The sequence below is a fragment of the Notolabrus celidotus genome, chromosome 23 (genome assembly GCF_009762535.1).
Source record: "Notolabrus celidotus isolate fNotCel1 chromosome 23, fNotCel1.pri, whole genome shotgun sequence".
In the NCBI taxonomy this organism is placed as follows: Eukaryota; Metazoa; Chordata; class Actinopteri; order Labriformes; family Labridae; genus Notolabrus; species Notolabrus celidotus.
In genome coordinates this window covers 20,887,008-20,905,976 of record NC_048294.1, presented here as the reverse complement: position 1 = coordinate 20,905,976, position 18,969 = coordinate 20,887,008, and the positions used below count along the sequence as shown (strand labels likewise).

The window sequence follows — 18,969 nt, the reverse complement described above, 5'->3', positions numbered from 1 at the left end:
CTCAGTTCAGACAATTTTATTAATCCCGAAGGGCAATTCAGTTTACAGATTACCCTGCCTTAAACAAACGAATGCAAAACATTCACAACAGCATATAGAAAACCACATTCACATGTCTGTGCCAACAGATCAGCAGGATCACCAATAAATGCATCGAATACAATGCATTAAGAAGACACCACTTTACCTCTCAGCATTTAGCAGGCTGATAGCTGAAGGTATACATGAGTTTGAGTATCTGTTTTCCTTGGGGGTGCATGATAGCACTGCCCAGAGAGCATAAGAGAAAAGTCAGAGAGAATGTGGCCAGGCTAATCTATTATTCCACGTTTCTTCCAGAGGGCGCTTGTGTCCTTCAGCTGGACTCCAATAATCTTGGAGCAGACTTTATCTGATTCAGACCGTTTGTCCTTTACATTAGAAAATATTTTTTAGGTCAAGTTAATTCTAAAATGCATCCCCTTGTAGTTTCTTATTGTTTGGATTAACAGATATTGATAAGGCTACTTCCCCCATCTGCTCACATTTAAAAGGCTTTCACATCATTTTAGTAGATATTATACAACTTTTCACATTAGCCTAATTTTAGCTTGTAAACAGTCTAAAAACTGCTCTTTTTATTCTGTTTTTATAAGAAAGCATCATTTTAAAAAGGCTGCAATATAAAGAGAGCAGGAAAGGCAGAATATACCCTTAAGCACATCTTGTCCACTGATGGGGAAGCTGTACTGGTTGGAAAATTTGTTTTATGCTTTTGCAAGATAAAATGCATTCATCCTTATACCAGCATTTTAAAAACATGTAATGTTGATAGATTAAAGTGCACAGTCCTAATTCTGCAGATTAAAATCCAAGTAATCCTGATGTTACGTCTTGTTTTGTTAGTTACTTTTATTCTGTTGAGTCAAAGATTTATGAAATGTGGAAACAGGATGATCATCAGAAAGCTCAGACATTAAAGAAGCAGAAGTTTAGTTTTTAAAGAGTTTATTCATGAGACTGAACTCAAGACATTTCATTTACTCAGTTCTATAATAATGTATTTACAATAGTTAAAAAAGTTACACTCATAGCTACACCTGACATGTTTCAGGAGACAGTCCAGAACCACGTGAAGACCTCTTCATCTACACCTGAGCAGCTGGAGTCCTGACGACCTGCCGACACAAGCTCACGAGTTAAAAATATAAGTGTCCTCAGATTAAAAAAAAAATGTTTAAAAAAAAAGGAGCTGTGTTGGTGCTAGTGCTGCTGCTGGTTCTGGTGCTGACCCAGTCCAGTCAGAGAGCCCGGTTGTCCCAGATCTCAGAGGCCTTGCTGCTCTCCAGTTGCTGCAGGTGCAGGGCGAGTGGCAGCAGCAGGTCGCTCAGGTGCTGGCTGGAGAAGGTGAAGGCGTTGTGGGCGGTGGGCTCTGCAGGAGAGGTGGCGAGCGGGGAGATGGAGGGAGGAGAGCAGGAGGTGGAGGAGTTGGGTGAGGTGGAGGTAAAAGGGGAGGTGGGGGAGGGTAGTCCCGAGCTGCTGGGGTACGGCAGGGAGTTTTGGTCAGAGGGTTTGATCTTACTTGGGAGGCCGTGCTGGAAGCGGCAGCGGGTTCCATACAGGCAGAACCCGAAGGAGCTGAAGGTGCGGCACAGCGCTCCTCGAGGCTTCCACTCTTTGGTTTGAGGAGGCGGGTGGAGCTGAGGGCTGGGAGGAGGCGGAGTCTTCTCAACATCATCAGGCGAGTCCACACTGCCACCCTCCACATGCAGGAAGTTGCAGCGTGTTCCAAACGGACAGACTCCAAAGGACCTGAAAGTGCGGCAGGGGACGTTCCTGCGGTGGCGTACAGTGGGGCGCTGCTCTGTGGGGCTGTGCACAAACAGGCAGCGGTTGCCATAGTAACAGTATCCAGTGGTGTGGTAGCTCCGGCACAGCTCCGTCTTGTACTTGGGGTGCCTGAAGGGGACGTGGAGCTCGTGGAGGCCGTGGGCGAACTGGCAGCGCTCGGCATACTTGCAGAAGCCGGTGGCGGAGTAGCTGGTGCAGAGCTCTGTCTTGTAGCGAGTTGAGAAGAGCCACGGCATGAGGGGCGGGGAGGAGGACTCCACCAGGGGGAGCAGCGCCTTCGCCAGAGACAGACCTCCACCTACTTCTCCATCAGAGTCCTCGGTGGACAGCAGGTTCTCCACCAGCTCCTCGTCCTGGTAGGAGGGCAGGAACAGATCGTCACTGCTTGTCTGGAAGGAAAAATAAAATTTTATTCAAACAAAAAAAAGGAGTGATGAAACATTCCACTGAGCAGCTGCTGAAGACAACACAGACCGTGAAACCAGAGGGACCAAATCAAGATAAGGACAAATGTTAACAAACACAACTCAGACCAAATGAAAAGGAAAAGATTATCTGAAGGGGTTTAACATTTTTTAACTGAAATCAAATTTAATGAAATGCAGTTGCTGTTTTACACCAGCAAGTGGCAGCATGTGAAATCATGCTTCTTATTCTCCACGTTTGAAATTACAGCAGAATATAAAATAGAATAAAAAAGAGAAAAAGTTGGTTTAAATTTAAAATTTATATATAAAAAAGCAAAAAAAACAAATGTATAAATAAAAATTTATATATTTTAAAGATATTTTAAATAAGCCAGCAAATGCTTAAAACTAAAATGGAGGTTGAGGTCAGTCAAAAATCAAGTAAAAAAAAAAAACATTGAAGTTACAAAACTTTAGCTGTCCAGCTTCATTTTGGTGTGTTTGATTAAAATTTACAAAAGGAATCTTCCTTGGCTCAATTTTCTATTCTTTAGTAAATTAACTAATATTTGTATATGTAGCATTTTGTCACAGGTTGGACAAAATGGTAGTGGTAGCTAAAACCTTCAAGGTTTTAAGTCCTAAAATGTTTTGAGTCCAAACAAATCAACACTTCTTGATTAGTTTGCATCTAAAATGACACATGCAAGACTTTATAAAGTTACACATATACCACAAACAGTGTTAGCATTTACCCACATGCTAACAAACTCAACTCATTTGTATTTATATAGCACCTTTCATACATTCAAGCATGGAGCCAGAAGTGCTTTACTAAAGAACAGAGACAGAAAGCAACAGATCCAAAGCTGAAACAAGACAGAGGAATGTGATATGAAATACTTAAATAAAATATATTTAAATAAAAAACTACTAACATTATGAAAATACAACCTATAAAGTTAATGTCCTTCCTGACTTCTACATTTGATTTTAGAGTTGCAGGTAAGTCAGGATTCAGTTTAATTAGATCAAGACAATAATGTTTCAGGTGATATCAGGGGACGCTGTGTGCACCATTTTCTGCTTAAAATGTTCTGAAATGATCCATTATCGTTATTAAAAGTAACCTTAAGTTGAAGAAAGTAATTGCTACCCGCAGTTCCAGTTTCCATCATGCAAAGACAGTACTTTTAGGGAACTACTCGTTGTAGATTAATCGGTTATTCGGTCTTTAAATTGTCAGTAAAAAGTGACTGATTAGCTTTCCTCGACAATATGACGTAACCAAAACCAATCTTTTCAATGCACGACAAAAAAAAAAAAAAAGATTTACAATAAATATTCAAACTAACGAGCTGAAGGCGCACATGTTAACCCCCTGAGATGATCAGAGTCACAGCACACATCACCTGGATCAGTTTGGACTCACCTCAAACATGTCTGCAGACAGGTGGAGCATAGTTCGTGAGGAGAGAGGAGGTGAAACCCGCAGAATAGAAGCCTCGAGCCGCCCTGAGCTGAAGCCTACCTGCAGAAAGGTGAGTTCGTGTGATGGTGCGGACCCTGACCTGTTGGACTCACTCACGACGACACACTGAGCTCACTTTCTCTTTTAAGCTCGCGCCCTCTTCCTCTAACGAGCCTCAGGTGTGCGCGAGACCTACGTCAGAGGTCGCTGCCAACCAGCTTCCACGTGCGGTGGCGTTCTGGTGTAGGTATTTACCTGACTTCAGAGCAGACAGGAATTGATGCTTCACCTGTTTATGTTTGATTCAATGTTTAAATGTTTCACTGAGTTTTAAAGTCGGCTAATGTTTATCTGATTCAGGCGCAATAAACATCCTTAAAGGGGAAGTCCTCCCCTCATTAAAGGTCTGTCGACATTCACACCTGGTCGGAAGTGAAGTCAAAACAAACCTAATTAAAAGCCGTCTGATGAGAACACACACACACACTGAGCTCAAACACAGATATTTCAGCACACTAATCTTGTATAGAAGAGCCAGCCCGTGATATTTTCAAAGAGCCTGATTTATCTTTTTTTTTTGTTGCGCAGAATTCACTAGAAACGCTTAATATAATTCATTTTTTCATATATTTTTAATGTTCTATTCTAATACTTATTTTTTCAAATATGCCAAAATATTTATAATTCTGTAATTTTCTGATTACACTCATTAGGCTTTTATTTTCCTCATGAGTTTATAGTCTCAAGCTCTAGTTTCAAGTCTTCTTTCAATGCAGAATGACGGTCATGTAGTAAACTATGGTCCCATTTATAGTCATAATTCTTAAGTTCAACTATTTTAATTTCCTAAAGCACCAAACATGATGTTTAAAAGCAGCAGCAGTAAAATATACAACGAAGTGTGTGTGTCTCATAGTGCCCTATTATCCCTCTAGAACACTACGCTCCCAACATCTCTCCCGCTCATCGTACATAAAGTCTCTAAAAGTAGTATGGGAGGTAGAACCTTCAGTTATCAGACACCTCTCCTTTGGAATTATCTACCAGTCAGGGTCCAGGAGGAAAACACCCTCTCTACTTTTAAGAATAGGCTTCAAACTTTCCGTTTTGATAAAGCTTATAGTTAGAGCTGGATCAGGCTTGGACCATCTCTTAGTTATGCTGCTATAGGTTTAGACTGCTGGGGAACTGACACACTGGGATCCTGTCTTTTCCTCTCTCTCCTGTCTGCCTGTCACTTACTTTAACTCTTCCTGTCCCATTAAAGTTACTTACCATAGACCTTTCTGGAGTCTCTGAGCCCTTGTCTCGTAGGTCCCTCTGGATCTCTGCCGTAGACGGCCTGCTGCTGTGAACGTGCCAGATTCCAGCTGCTACAACTAAAACTATCCGTCTCACCACTATCATCTCTCTCTCTCTTCATCTCCCTCTATCCCTCTCTCCAACACGGTCTCCGCAAATGTGTTTCTAACATGAGTCTGGTCCTGCTGGAGGTTTCTGCCTGTTAAAGGAAGTTTGTCCTTGCCACTGTAACTTGCTAAATGCTGCAAAGTGCTCTGCTCATGGTGGATTAAGATGAGATCAGACTGAGTCCTGTCTGTAAAATGGGACTGGATCTGATCCTGTCTTGATGATGGGTTTTTGTTAATAATAGAACATAGAGTACGGTGTAGACCTGCTCTGTTTGGAAAGAGTCTTCAGATAACATTTGTTGTGAGTTGGTGCTGTATAAATAAAGATTGAGTGATTGATTGATAATATCTCTGCTGTAAAATGTCATAATAATGAAAACAAAACAAGCCAGTGACTGACCACGAAGAAAAAAAAAATCTTTATTTCTTTTCTTATCAAGATACATTAAAGGATACAGAGACATCGGAATAAAAAACACTTGAGAAAAAGATTCAGTTGTAGCATGTTTGTCTCTCCGTCATACAAAAATCAGCACCCTGTCCCTTTCAAACAATCCCCCCCACCCCCACCCCCACCCCCGCCCAACCCACCCCCACGATGAAGGAGAGCAATGTTTCACATGTACATCACCTGTTAGAGCCGCCTCCACAGTACTGGAGCAGAATTACACAATTTAGATGTAAAAAAGTTTAAAATACCCCCGTTGTCTTTTTTTCTTTACACAGATTAGTATTTGCTACAAACTCCACACTTCAATTTCTTCTTTTTGAGAAATATTACAAAGCCCACATTGGGACCAAACTTTCTTATAAAACCAGAGTAACCCCTCGGTTCTGCAGGGACACACAGGAATCACAACCAATTTATTACGTTTTTAGTGCTTGCCTTCTCAGAACGGTACAAACAGAGGGGACTAAAGTAAAAAAAATGTTTCGACAGCTGAACTTTCACATCAATTTCAAACCCCATCAATCAAAAACGTTCATTAAGGCCATTTAAAAACAGCTCTAAACAAGTTAACACAACTTCAACTTTTGAGTCTTTTTTTTGCACGATTCCAGAACTTGATTTTTGGCCCTAATGTCCTCCCATACATTTACACATTACTGCTTTTTTTTAAACACTTTTTTAAATCAACTGACCCCTGAAATATTAACGCCAGCTTGATTTCGGAGCTAACAGTACTTTGTTAGAAATGCTGCGGCTTCACTTAAACATCAATTTCCCACATTATGGCTTCATTTTAGACTCAAACAAAGCTCCACGAAGCCAAACGAGTTCCATCATCGACTACAAATCCTTCCTATGCTGCAAAACTACAAACTTTTAATGATTCGATCCTCCCTCTCCCATTTCTGAACGTCTCAGGGTGAATTTTAGAGACTCTCGAGCGGCTAAAAGTGGTTAGAAAAGCGTGGAAATTGAGCAACAGGAGACGAAAGACTACGACAGGTTTGACCCTCGGTGATGTAAAGGTGATGCAAGTACGGAATTGTACTACGGGCAAAATTATCACTTATAAAAACTGGATTTAAGCACCTACATCGGGAAAAGAAGTCACGATTTAGTTTAACAAACACAAACGGGCTGATCCTGAATGTTCCAACACTTCACCTGGACTCTCTTAGCTCAGTTAAAGCCGCCTCCTCTTCAATGAACTGAATCTGGATGAACTTCCTGCTGCTAACAGCTACATGAAGTTACCAGTGCACAGTTTGATTACCTGTTAGCTAGAATCAGTACCTCGATTTCTCTGATTGACACAAACTACGGGAGTTGTGTTTTAAATCTGTCTCAACTGAGTCTCAGCTTCACTGTTAATAACATGTAATACCAAAGTGGAATAGAGTCTGTGATATGAAGCAGAGATAAACAGATGCTACCGTGATTTGACAACACTAAACAGGCTGAAAAGACGCTGAAATGACGACATCAGAATTCATGATTTGTCCGCCTCGTCTTCAACTTTTAAATGTCTTAATTCTTCTTGGAGTTTATTTAATAAGTCCAGCGAAAATTACAGAATCTTAACTCTTCCGAATAGCATCTCTCAAATTTTCCAATCAAATTGAACGTATATCTTGTGCAGTTTTGCCTCTTTTCACTGACTTTGCATGATACTGCGCTGCACAAAATATTTGCTTTGTTTTCCATCTTAACACCACTAATGTCGCAGTAGTTAATGATCTCAGTTTTGGGCTACTAACCAGGCTTAATGTGAACATTTTTAAGAATTAGTGAATTTATTTCTAAAAGGGTCTAAAATAGTTAGTTGAAGCATTGAAAGCATGTTTTCATAAAGGAGGAAAGCTACCTGCAGTTTTGACAATAGTGATATTTTTGACACTAACGGCCTCCCATATAACGGACCAGAAGGGAAGGATCCAACCTGTCAGGATTTATTAACCCCTGGGAAAGCTTGCGTTTGGCTCCTGATTGTTAGTAGTGAGTAAAACACAGTTGAAGGATCTGAGAGTAGCTCTGTCATCGTGTCAGCTGGACGTTTCCCCGCTGGATTCGATCAGACGAGCGTACAAGTTAAATCTTTGAACTGACTGGATCTTGCTCCTGCTACAGCTTTCTCACACATCCTCCTCACACACTGTCTGTGGGTGTCACCCCCGCCCCCCTACGCGGTGCATATATTTACACAGAGATCGAGACGTGGAGGAAAAAACAAAGTGTGCTTTATCACCGTCGATTCAGGATGAGAAATATCTTGATTTAAGTTACACATTTAAAAACAGGCAGCGCTGAAAGAGGAGGAACAGAACTCAGGAGGTGGATAAAATACTACAAAGCCCATCAGCTTGTGTGTGTGTGTGTGTGTGTGTGTGTGTGTGTGTGTGTGTAGAGAGCTTGTGTGTGTTGTTTGTGTGTTTGACAGCCTGTGGGAGGTAACAGAGGAAAAAAAAAATGACGCTGAAAAGAGGAAATAAAGACTACAGGTATGGTGTACTGTGCTGCCTGCTATGTGACGGCCTGAGCACAGACCCCACCCCCAGCTCCCACCCACCCCATCCCCATGTCCTGAAGAAGCCCCACCCCCTCATGTCTCTCCTCAGTCCTCCAGGACGATGGGTTCGCTGGTGCTGGAGGGGATCAGGGGCATGGCCAGGGAGCGAGGAGGAGGGGGCAGCTTGATCCGGACCAGCAGGTGTGGCTTCCTCGCTGCTCGACGCATCTCAGACTGAGTCAGGTGTTTCCTCAGAGCCCTGAGGGGGGAAAGATCGAGAATGTCATCTAGAGGGTCCACTACAGACCAGTTCTTTCAAGGGGGAGCAATATTCAGAAACAATATTTAAACATGATCCAGAAATACCGGAGACTTCTCTGGACCTGAGCCCGTTTAAGATGGACTGAGGGGAAGTGGAAAACTGTCCTGTGGTCTGATGAATCAAGATTTGACTTTCTTTTTGGAAATCATGGACGCTGTGTCCTCAGCTTTAAAGAGGAGAGGGACCACCCGGCTTGTCATCAGCTCACAGTTCAAAGCCAGCATCCCCGATGGTATGGGGATCATAAGAGTCCATGGCATGGGTCGCTTACACATCTGTGAAGGCTCTATTAATGCTGCACAATATATACAGGTTTAGGAGCAACATATGCTGCTATCCAGACAATGACGTCTTCAGGAAGAGCTTACATATTTCAGCAAGACAACGCCAAACCACATTCTGCACGTATTACAACAGCATGGCTCTGTAGTAGAAGAGTCCAGGTGCTGAACTGGCCTGCCTGCAGTCCTGACTTGTATCCCTTTGAAAACATTTGGAGCATCATGAAACTAAAAACACGTCAAAGGAGACCCTGAACTGAAACATGAACGATCCGATGGAGAGAATGATGAGAGTTAGTAAAATATACCTGGTGTCCTTTGTAGCCACAAACACCACCGGGTTTGGAGCCTCTCCCTGGCTGACCTTCTGCCTCTTGATGACCGACTGAGAGGTGGTCCTCATACCTGAAGTGTACGGCCTCCCATTGGCTGGGTAGGGAACTCCTGAAGCCTGTGACCCAATCAGAGAGCAGGAGAGGGAATCAACTAGGTTGTTAAAAACAGACATGCTCAGTATGCTTCAAATACAGACAAAGGTTGATTTTTAAGTTTTTTTGAGCTTACGCTGTCAAAGCCTCTCTTTCCCAGCAGGCTTTGCCCCACTCTGGGCTGGCTGGCCTGGTTCCTGTTGATGGGGGTCGACGGTCCTCGTGATGCCTTCAGTTTTAGGGGAGCAGAGATGGCTGCAGAGACACAACAAAACTTAACATCGAATCACAGCAGAGGAAAGAGATGATTATGAGTGATGTCACACGACGTGCTCTCACCTAAATCCTTCACAATGGAGGCCAGAGACGGTCGAGGGATCACTTTAGTCTTTACAGGAGCCTTAGTGGCTTTGGGGAGCCGGATCATACCTGCGAATAAACACATGTAATGTTAAACACTCTGAACGCAGCGTGTGATGTTCCAGAGAGCTTTCAGACGACGTGTGCACGTACACTCTGCTTTCACAGCATTGGCGTTGATGGAGGCATATGGTCGGCGTGCAGCGCGGCGTGGCTGCAGGATGTCCTCACACACCCGCCGGGCGACGCGGGTCAGCTTGGTGGTCTGCAGGATGAACGTCTGCCGGTTCTTTGCGAGAAGCTTGGCCCGCCCCTCGTTGCGGGTGAACGGAGACAAGCCCTGCACCTCCTGGCGGGTCATGTGACCGCGGGGTCCTGACTCCTAGGGGAAGAGACACGGTGAGGATGGAGCAGTAACACCAGGAACAAACGGAGACAAGGGGAGACGGCTGGGACTTACAGAGCCAGTTCGAGCAGCGCCCTCTAGCTGTGTGGGGGTCTTCAGGCCTCCGTACTTCTTCCAGTAGATCCAGCAGGACGCGCAGAGTCTGCACTGCATGTTGGACGGACCCCAGGCATACCACTGAGGAGACTGAGCCGCTGAGAGGAGAGAGGAGAGGGGTTAAAAGAGAGCTGCTAGTGCAGACTTGAATGCAGGACTCTCAGGGATCCTGTCTGCTGTTAAAACTTGAACTTAAACACGCCGTAGAGATAAAACTCTGACTGGAATCCTGTTTGGAACCTTTGTGGGGATTGGTTTGGACTTACTGTGGCAGCCTTCACAGCTGAGTCCTTTCTGGAAGCCCGCAGCTCCGTTCATGCCGGGTTTACTGCCCGGGACCATGATCTGGTTTGGGTTGGGTTTGGTGCTGTGAGGAGAGGAAAGAGCATTACTCACAGATCTGTTTACAGTCAGAGAGTCTTTTTGTGGCGGTGAAGGAGAACACTCACTATGTGGGGATGTACACCTGCTTCAGCTTGCTGTCTGCCTCTGCTGCCTTTAGTCGTTTCTGACGGGAGAAGAAGGAAACGTGAGGTCATTGTGAACCTGAAGGAGGTTTTTACATTAAATACAGCCTCACTGCAGACGTACCTGTTGGATGTAGCGGTCTGTAGTCTTCCACATGTAGTAAAACTGGACCACACTGGCGAGAGACTTCCAGGGCAGCTGAGGAGAGAAAGAACGTTTACTGAACCACATCATTGCAGAAGTTTAACACACACACACGTTCTCAGTTTGAACAATCATCCTGTAAGAGAAGAGGAGCTTACAAAGTCCTGACGGATGTCGTTGAAGTCTTTGCCGTATTTCTCCAGCGCCTCCTCAAACAGCATGGCCTCTGAGGCGCTCCACTCCTCCATCTCGTCCCGGCACAGGACCGGTCCTCCCTGAGGGACCAGTGTGGACATGGCTTTGGCCAGGTCGTAACTGTTCTTCTGCAGAGTGTCCATGGCGTGGAACTAAAGGTGGAGAGGAGAGAGGGATGAGAGGAGGAATACGTTAGCTTCTCATAAAGATGCACATGTTAAGTTTGTATCTGCTGTAGACAGCCTGAGAGCAGAGGACAGATACAGACACCACTACACACCTCTTCAAAGATAATCTGAGTAAATCCTTATCTATTGTTGGTCTAGAAACGATCTATGGTCTGTGTTCAGGACCTTTTCTGTATCAGCCCAGTTTTCAGGGAGGTAAGAAAAAAGAACATTGCTACTCTTTTGTTGCCCAGGAGTTCATCTTTTCTTTCTTGCTGTGGCATAAAAACAGATATCCATGTTGTTTAACTTTACAAGTATGGTATCATAATTTAAGATCCTTGTTTCCTGACTCTTTAACACATTCAAGCGCCCACACACTCTCAGTTCTCTCACCAGTGTGATGTCTCTGGACGCTGCAGCTGCGCTCATGTGGAGGCTTGGCTGACGGATGGAGCTGCTGCAGTCCAGAGCGCGAGCGAACGTCCCCACCGCTCTGAAGGATGTGAAGAAAAGAAACCAACTTAACTTTCACATGTGCAACAAGACAGTTTGAGTGTGTGCAGCCCTGCATGCTTGTTAAATGACCACTAGGGGGAGCAGTTTGCTTCTGAACTCATGCAGAAGAATTCCCTCCAAAAACAAACCTCTGACAGATTTATTCAAAGAAGCTGTGATGAAACCGTAAACATGATTAAAAAAGTATGATCATTTCACTGCTACACCTAAGTGCTAAATCAAAATTAAACATCATAAATCAATGTTTGATATTTTCTGGTTGAAAGTCTAAAATCTAGACTTTGAAATCTCTTTACGTCTAAAAGACCTGATGCTTCATCGATCAAATAAATAAAAAAAGACATAAAGTCAGATTAATGAGCCTGTGAGAGACGATAAGACGGTCTGAGAGTTGTTACCTCGCCACCACCAGGAACTGGTCTATCTGGTGGTCTTTGAGCTGGTTGTTGGGGTCCCAAACTTTGGTCTCCAGCTTCTCCTGGACCCGGGTGTCTGACTCAGCTGAGAGGAAGAAAAGAAACTGTTACTGTTTCTGTTTTTTGTTTTTATTTACAGGTGGAATCAGAGACAGGTGTCACAACTCACTCTCTGCGAGCATGTCGGGGATCTCTGCCTGGTACTTGGAGCCGACCCGGATCTCTCCCTGATCGGCCAGCAGGGTCTTCTGGACTGGGTCGAACACCAACGAGTAGAAGAAGCAGTCCTGCACGGATTAAAGAGATTACACAGATTACAAATGTGTAGCAGTTCTTACGGTCTTTGATTGAGCTGCTGACAGATGGAGAGGTGAATAGGTGGACAGGTGATGTGGTACCTCTTTGTCCAGGTATCCGGCCAACACGTCTGTTTCATTGAGGAGGGTGACGTTACATTTCCCCCTGAGGAGAGGAAGAGGAGCGATGAGACAAACACTGACAGGAGTTACATCCAAAAACAGTGGAGCAGTTTCAGGAAGTACGGCGGATGTTAAAGCTGAAAAATGAAGAACAACTTAATGCAATGAAATAAAGTGAGTCTCAAATAACAGCTTTAAAACCAGCATGCAGCTGCTTCCTGTCTGAGGTGGAGACCATTAAAGATCATCGTGCTGGGCTTCTTGCAGACCTGCTGTCAGTGATTACATTTCCATCCTTTAAAAGTGTTCCAGGCACTCTGTCCGACTCATTGTGAACACTGTTTGTGTTCTATATCTGTGCGCACACACTGAGCTGTGAGATGAACACGGGGAGTCTCGTCAACACTCTGGTTTTTAATTTAACGTCAGTGTGTCAGTCTGCTTTGCAAGAGTTAAAGTATTTGTGCATCTAAAGCTTGATTTGTACTTCTGTGTCAAATCTTATAGGCTGGCACATAGACCAAGTACCGGTCTCAAAATATGACGCCCATTCATAAGTGTTAAAAACTGCAGTTCATCGAGTGTCCACTAGAGGCTGGCTGCAGAAACACCAGAAACCACATACACACCCATTCAAAGAAGACAATCTTTACAGCAGAAATAAACATGTTTACAGCCTGGTTCAAAAGACGGCTTGGGTCTGCGTTGCTAATCTGTAGCAAATAAACAAACGAAGGGAGCTTTGAACAGCCGAGAAACCCCCTCAAGAAAGAAACACAAACATCACAGAGCGGTTTGTTGTTTTATTCTTTGTTTTCTTATACGTTTGGAAACAGACAAGAGGATTGATTTGGATGTTTTTGAATAGTTCAGTGTGCAGCTGATCGTCGGTATGAAATGACTGAATCTGTGGAATAATTCACACCATCCTGATTTAAACTACAACAAAACACTGAGGTTGATTTCTGCAGAGATAGTGAGCACTTTTTTTAGAGTATGATCGGTTCATGTGTGCTTTAAGTCAGTCTGCAGCTTCTGCACTGAGGGGAACATTTACACGCTGCATTAAAACTTATTCCCTCAAACAAAAACGCCTTTGTAGAAACATGACGGATGAACTGAAGTGACCTGATGTGCAAACTGAAGGAGACAGAAAACACATTCATTCAGATTTCTACGAGTCAAACGATGAGAACATGAACTTATATTCTACTGATTTTAAAATGTTTAACTTTTATATTTCAGTTTTTCCCAAAAGAGCTCATAGTGCCCTATTACCCCTCTAGAACACTACGCTCCCAACATGCAGGCCTGCTCATCGTACCTAAAGTCTCTGAAAGTAGTATGGGAGGTTCTCCTTTGGAATCATCTACTAGTCAGGGTCCAGGAGGCAGACACCCTCTCTACTTTTAAGAGTAGGCTTCAAACTTTCCTTTTTGATAAAGCTTGTAGTTAGAGCTGGATCAGGCTTGGACCAGCTCTTAGTTATGCTGCTATAGGCTTAGACTGAGCACTGAGATCCAGTCTTTCCCTCTGTTACTTAATACTTTAATCCCCCTTCCTGTCCCATTAAAGTTACTAACCATAGACCTTTCTGGAGTCCCTGAGCTCCCTTTTCTTGTAGGTTCCTCTGGATCTCTGTTGTGGACGTGCCAGACTCCAGCTGCTACAAAAACTACTGTCAGTCTCACCACTATCATCTCTCTCTCTCTTCATCTCCATCTATCCCTCTCTCCAACACGGTCTCAGCAGATGTGTGTCTAACATGAGTCTGGTCCTGCTGGAGGTTTCTGCCTGTTAAAGGAAGTTTGTCCTTGCCACTGTAACTTGCTAAATGCTGCAAGGTACTCTGCTCATGGTGGATTAAGATGAGATCAGACTGAGTCCTGTCTGTAAGATGGGACTGGATCTTATCCTGTCTTGATGTTGGGTCTTTGTTAATAATAGAACATAGAGTATGATCTAGACCTGCTCTGTTTGGAAAGAGTCTTCAGATAGCATTTGTTGTGAGTTGGCGCTATACGAATAAAGATTGATTGAATACAAGATTTATTTTTCTCTATCTTTAAGGTTTAAAGAAGAGATGTCTACAATTCATCTAAACTGATTGATAAGAACGACTCGAGCATGCACAGAACTTCAGGTTGTCATTTAAAGCATGTTTCAATAAGAAGCTGACGCTCGGCTGAGAACTCTTACAGGACATTACTCTGCCTCAGAATGCAGCAAAGTCAGAGCAGAGAGGTTTCCCAGACTGGAAAAACTTGCACACCAGTATCTCTGCAGACTGCTGCCAGACTGACTGTGACCCGGTTGTGCTCCCGCCTGACACCCGACAGTGTGGATGCTTTTTTCTCTCAGTGAGAACGAGTAGGAAGAAAACTGGACGCTGCGAGTCCGAAATATTTCTCTGTTGTTGCAGCAAATCCACATGTAGTAGTTTGAGCCTCGCTGTGTTTGACTGTAAGCCTGCAGAAACTGTTCTTATGAGCCTGATCAGCACGTCGAGACACAGCGTGCTGAACAGTTTGTTCTGCAGCTTTGCAGCAGACTGGGTTAGATGCATTATGTTCATATGATTGTTGTAAAAGGAAAAATCAAGCTCTTTTATTTTCTGACAAGTCTTTCAAAATATATCCGTAAGGTTTCAGAGGATCGCTTTCAGAGAGTGCTCAGAATCTGCATCCCTACTTTGAAGAAAAACTCATAAAAAAGTTCAACAAAAACACTTCTGACATGTTTGGAAAGTTGAATATGTGGCACATACTTGCCCATTTAAAAACATATCAAGAAAGTGTGTCTGCAGCAGTTTGGTCATACTCGTGCACCGTGCATGTGTGTGTAGAAAGTGTGTCTGCAGCAGTTTGTGTGTTGTGCATATGTGTGTGTAGAAAGTGTGTCTGCAGCAGTTTGTGTGTTCTGCACGTGTGTGTGTAGAAAATGTGTCTGCAGCAATTTGTGTGTTGTGCATATGTGTGTGTAGAAAGTGTGTCTGCAGCAGTTTGTGTGTTCTGCACATGTGTGTGTGTAGAAAGTGTGTCTGCAGCAGTTTGTGTGTTGTGCATATGTGTGTGTGTAGAAAGTGTGTCTGCAGCTCTGTCAGAGGTGAAAGCGAGACGTACCGTATGTGAGTGGCAGGTAGAGATTCGAACTGTCGGGACAGGAAGAGTTCTCTGTGTTTGAGCTGATGTTTCTGTGGTTCAGCCAGAGCCGGCTGCTTCGACTCCTCCTCGAACTCTCCTGAAACACAAACACGTCAGCGTCAGACAAACAACAACAACAACAACATCATCAACAACAACAACAACACAAAGACTAATCTGCTACATTTAGCTCCATAAAAACACTCAACCTGTATAAAGCACCTGCAGTTTTCCTCCAGGCGCCCCCTAGTGGTCACAGTCGTCATTCATATGAGGAAGTCTGAATTTTTTTTGAATGAAATGTGGATCCAGTCCGTGTTGACATTTCAACATTTATCTGTTCTATTTCAGTTTCTGTGCAGTTGCTCACACGGAGGGTTACGTGTCATCAGTCTAAAGGTCGTCTGTGTCAAAACTTTATGTATCAGCAGGACTGACAGACGGACCTGAAAGGGGCCTAAAGGTTCTCTGTCACTCGTTGTTAAACGGGGGCTGGCATTTAAACTTCCACCAGTGTTAAGACGATTTAAAAATACTTAAAGATAAATAATCAATAAAATATAGAAGATGGTTTTACTGAACGTGTGTCCACGGTCACTCAACATCCGGTGCACTGACCTTTTATGTACCTCTCTGTTAATATTTGACTTTTATTGCTTTTATTTCCTATTGCCCAAATTAACACATTTTAATCCTCTGTAAAACTTTATCAGAGTTCAAAGGTCACCAAATGATCCATTAAGGGAGGAGTTTCCTTCGTGCACACAGAGATGATTCCCCTGTGATTAAAGTAAAGGTGATTGTAGTTTTGGGGCGATTGCTTTTTCATATTTAGGCCTGCAGAATGAAAAGAGTTGCAGGTCCAACGATGCCTCTATCACTTATTTTTTTGAGTTGAAGGTACGATAAAAATATTAAAAACTAAGCCCGGCATAAATGGAGATGGAGATGGTGACAGAGGAAAAACTCCAGCTTCCTCTGCAGGAAAAACACAACCAGGAGAGGTTTTTCTGCAGCTATCCCACAGGTTTTGTGTCATTTGGACCTTTAAGTATTTAAATAAAATACAAGAATGAACCTTTAAGACTTGTGCACAATGAAAAGCTTCAGTCTGAAGTGTAAACTTGATTATTTCCTTCATACAGGCCTGCAGACTCTGATTAAAGAATCTGACTGTAAAACAATGATCCTCATCACCATGTGACCCAAGCTGTCTGCCAATAAGAGCTCTGAAAGAATGAACCCATGGGCACCACTATGTGTGTGTGTGTGTGTGTGTGTGTGTGTGTGTGTGTGTGTGTGTGTGTGTGTGTGTGTGTGTGTGTGTGTGTGTGTGTGTGTGTGTGTTTGGCCACTAGATTGCGCATTCCTAATTTCAGGCGGGTGAGTAATTTGTTGTGCGCTGGAGGGGCGGGACTAGACTGCTCCGTCTCCGTGGACTCCGCCCCTGCACTCAGCCACAGGAAACCCTGTCAGTGAGGGCAAGAGAGAGAGCAACACGCAGAGAGATAGTGAGCGAGAGGGACGGGACCTTAGGCCACACCCCTTTTCTGTTAACCTCTCTAACCCCCCACCCCTCCTCCTCCTCCTCCTCCTCCTCCCTGTCCGGCTAGTCCCTGCCAGACAAAGTAGGAAACCCTGTGTACCAAACCTGAGGCGCCCATCCCCCCCAACATGTATCCCCAACTCAATCCACACACACACGCACACACACAGACACACACAAGATGAAACCACACACACACAAAAAAAAGGAGCGACAGACACAAGGCGAGTCAGAATTAACCCGTTGTGTGCCGCGGCCCTCAGGGAGAGATCAAGGGCCTTTTGTTCTGCACAGTGTGTGCATTTGTGTGTGTGTGCATGAAGAGGAAGGAGGAAGAGGAGGAGAGCGTTAATAAAATAAAATGAGGCAGATAAATCTTGTGTGAGAGGAAGCAGGTACACCTCCTCATCAGCTCTGAGTCTGTGAGGGTCAGACTGACTCTATAAAATGACTAAACTATAAATAGTTACAGTTTTATTTTAACTCGAGGAATCAAACCGAGACTCGTGTACGTCCTGACATAACGAAAGAGACAAGATCAAGCTGCATGAGAGATAACCTGAGATATATTTGTCTGTCGTCTCCAACTGTCCCTTATTTTAAACCCTAATGTAAAAAGGATCTCAGTGTCTCCAGGTTCACGATGTTCCATTGGTTAGTAGAGTGTGGCTACAGTTAGCAGAGCTAGCACCACCTTGACATCTGTCACCTGAGCTCCTTTAAATCCAGGTAGTAGCAACCAAGCAGCAACCTCCAGTCTAAAAATATAAGTCCAATGCGGAAGTGCTAAAAAAGTGCTAAAAACTGCAGTTTATCGAGGGTCCACTTGAGGCTGCTCCGAAAGTACCAGAAACCACATACACACCAATTCAGAAAAGCCGATCTTTACAGCAGAAATAAACATGTTTACAGCCTGGTACAAAAGACGAGTGTAGTCTGGATAGCTAATTTCTCCATCGGCTCACACTGTAGTGGGGGGGGGGGGGGGGGGGGGGGGGGGGGGTTTCTAACACAGCAATTTCAAAGATATTTAGATTACGAGTCTTCCAATGAGAGGCACAGCTGACTTGATTGACAGGCGGGAACACTGTAGCTGTTGGCTAGGAGGCTCAAAGCCCGCCTCTTTACGTCACAATTGCTCGACAGCAGCAATATGGCTGGTGCCAACGATTGGCCTCAAACAGTTCTTCGGAAACAGATGGGCAATGTCACGGATCTTACGTCCATATTTTATACAGTCTATGGGCCTAACAGAATATCAATCGTTTGTTGGGATGTCCCGATCCCGACTATCAGATCGGATCCGATCTGGGCATTTTTAAATTGGTTGATGATCGGCATTTGAGCCAATCATCTCATCCGGTCATTTACGTCCGCTGTCACTGAACACAATTTTAAGCCGAAGGCTAGCGCGCAAGTGTAATGAGCTTTCTGAGTTCACTTAACTGTGTTGCATAAAGAGAAAAAACATAATAAATGGGACGTTGATGTAGAACTCAAGCCATTATTTAAATGTGATGGCCCTTTTCCACTACACAGTTCCAGCCCTACTCGACTTGACTCAGCTCTACTCGGTTTGGGTTTCTTTTCCACCAGCCCCGAGTACCGACTCACGGTGGGCAGGGAAATCATAAACACAGCTGCGCGAAACTGTGTTCACGTCATTTTGAACGCGAAACAACAATCACAAACAATGGAGGACATGTAGGCAACGATGTACTTGCTGCTCGGTCTGTGGTTGTTTTGGCGCAGGCCTGCGCAAAAGAAGAGCAAAAGAGTAATGATGCCGTTTTTTAAAAATGGCGAGTTTGATTCCTGTATTGGGCGTCGCACTCATGACTCTTCAGTGACGACATTCTCTGACCAATCAGTGGCCAGCACTCCGTTGACGTCACCTTTTAGTATTGGCTCAGCTCGCTTGGAACCAGAGCAGAGCAGGTACGAAAAACTGGTATCTGACACGAGGTACCACGCCCGCGGAA

General features: G+C 44.1%; 2 protein-coding genes across 2 annotated transcripts in view; both read right to left on the bottom strand.

The window, feature by feature from the left end:
* Positions 1 to 970: 970 nt before the first annotated feature.
* Positions 971 to 3,841, bottom strand: cth1 (cysteine three histidine 1). The gene is made up of 2 exons (XM_034677126.1): positions 3,670 to 3,841; positions 971 to 2,219 (listed from the first exon to the last, which is right to left on the bottom strand). The coding sequence occupies exons 1-2, from the start codon at positions 3,697 to 3,699 to the stop codon at positions 1,281 to 1,283; spliced, it is 969 nt and encodes a 322-aa protein (XP_034533017.1). The 5' UTR covers positions 3,700 to 3,841; the 3' UTR covers positions 971 to 1,280.
* Positions 3,842 to 5,512: 1,671 nt separating this feature from the next.
* The window catches only part of mta2 (metastasis associated 1 family, member 2), a 29,915-nt gene continuing 16,458 nt past the window's right edge, over positions 5,513 to 18,969 (bottom strand). Inside the window, exons 4-18 of the mRNA XM_034676369.1 lie at positions 15,421 to 15,538; positions 12,278 to 12,341; positions 12,049 to 12,166; positions 11,862 to 11,964; positions 11,341 to 11,440; positions 10,741 to 10,929; positions 10,562 to 10,636; positions 10,420 to 10,478; positions 10,237 to 10,337; positions 9,929 to 10,068; positions 9,622 to 9,850; positions 9,448 to 9,537; positions 9,245 to 9,363; positions 8,989 to 9,131; positions 5,513 to 8,336 (exon numbers count right to left, since the gene is read on the bottom strand). Coding sequence (XP_034532260.1) covers positions 8,183 to 8,336; positions 8,989 to 9,131; positions 9,245 to 9,363; positions 9,448 to 9,537; positions 9,622 to 9,850; positions 9,929 to 10,068; positions 10,237 to 10,337; positions 10,420 to 10,478; positions 10,562 to 10,636; positions 10,741 to 10,929; positions 11,341 to 11,440; positions 11,862 to 11,964; positions 12,049 to 12,166; positions 12,278 to 12,341; positions 15,421 to 15,538 — 1,802 coding nt within the window. The 3' untranslated portion in view covers positions 5,513 to 8,182. The remainder of the gene's footprint in view (positions 8,337 to 8,988; positions 9,132 to 9,244; positions 9,364 to 9,447; positions 9,538 to 9,621; positions 9,851 to 9,928; positions 10,069 to 10,236; positions 10,338 to 10,419; positions 10,479 to 10,561; positions 10,637 to 10,740; positions 10,930 to 11,340; positions 11,441 to 11,861; positions 11,965 to 12,048; positions 12,167 to 12,277; positions 12,342 to 15,420; positions 15,539 to 18,969) is intronic.

Excerpts from the sequence above, each read along its gene's own strand:
- cth1 (XM_034677126.1), bottom strand. The coding sequence starts at position 3,699 with ATGCTCCACCTGTCTGCAGACATGTTTGAG. Across the intron at positions 2,220-3,669 it reads TGTCTGCAGACATGTTTGAG|ACAAGCAGTGACGATCTGTT; the intron begins GTGAGTCCAAAC and ends TTTTCCTTCCAG.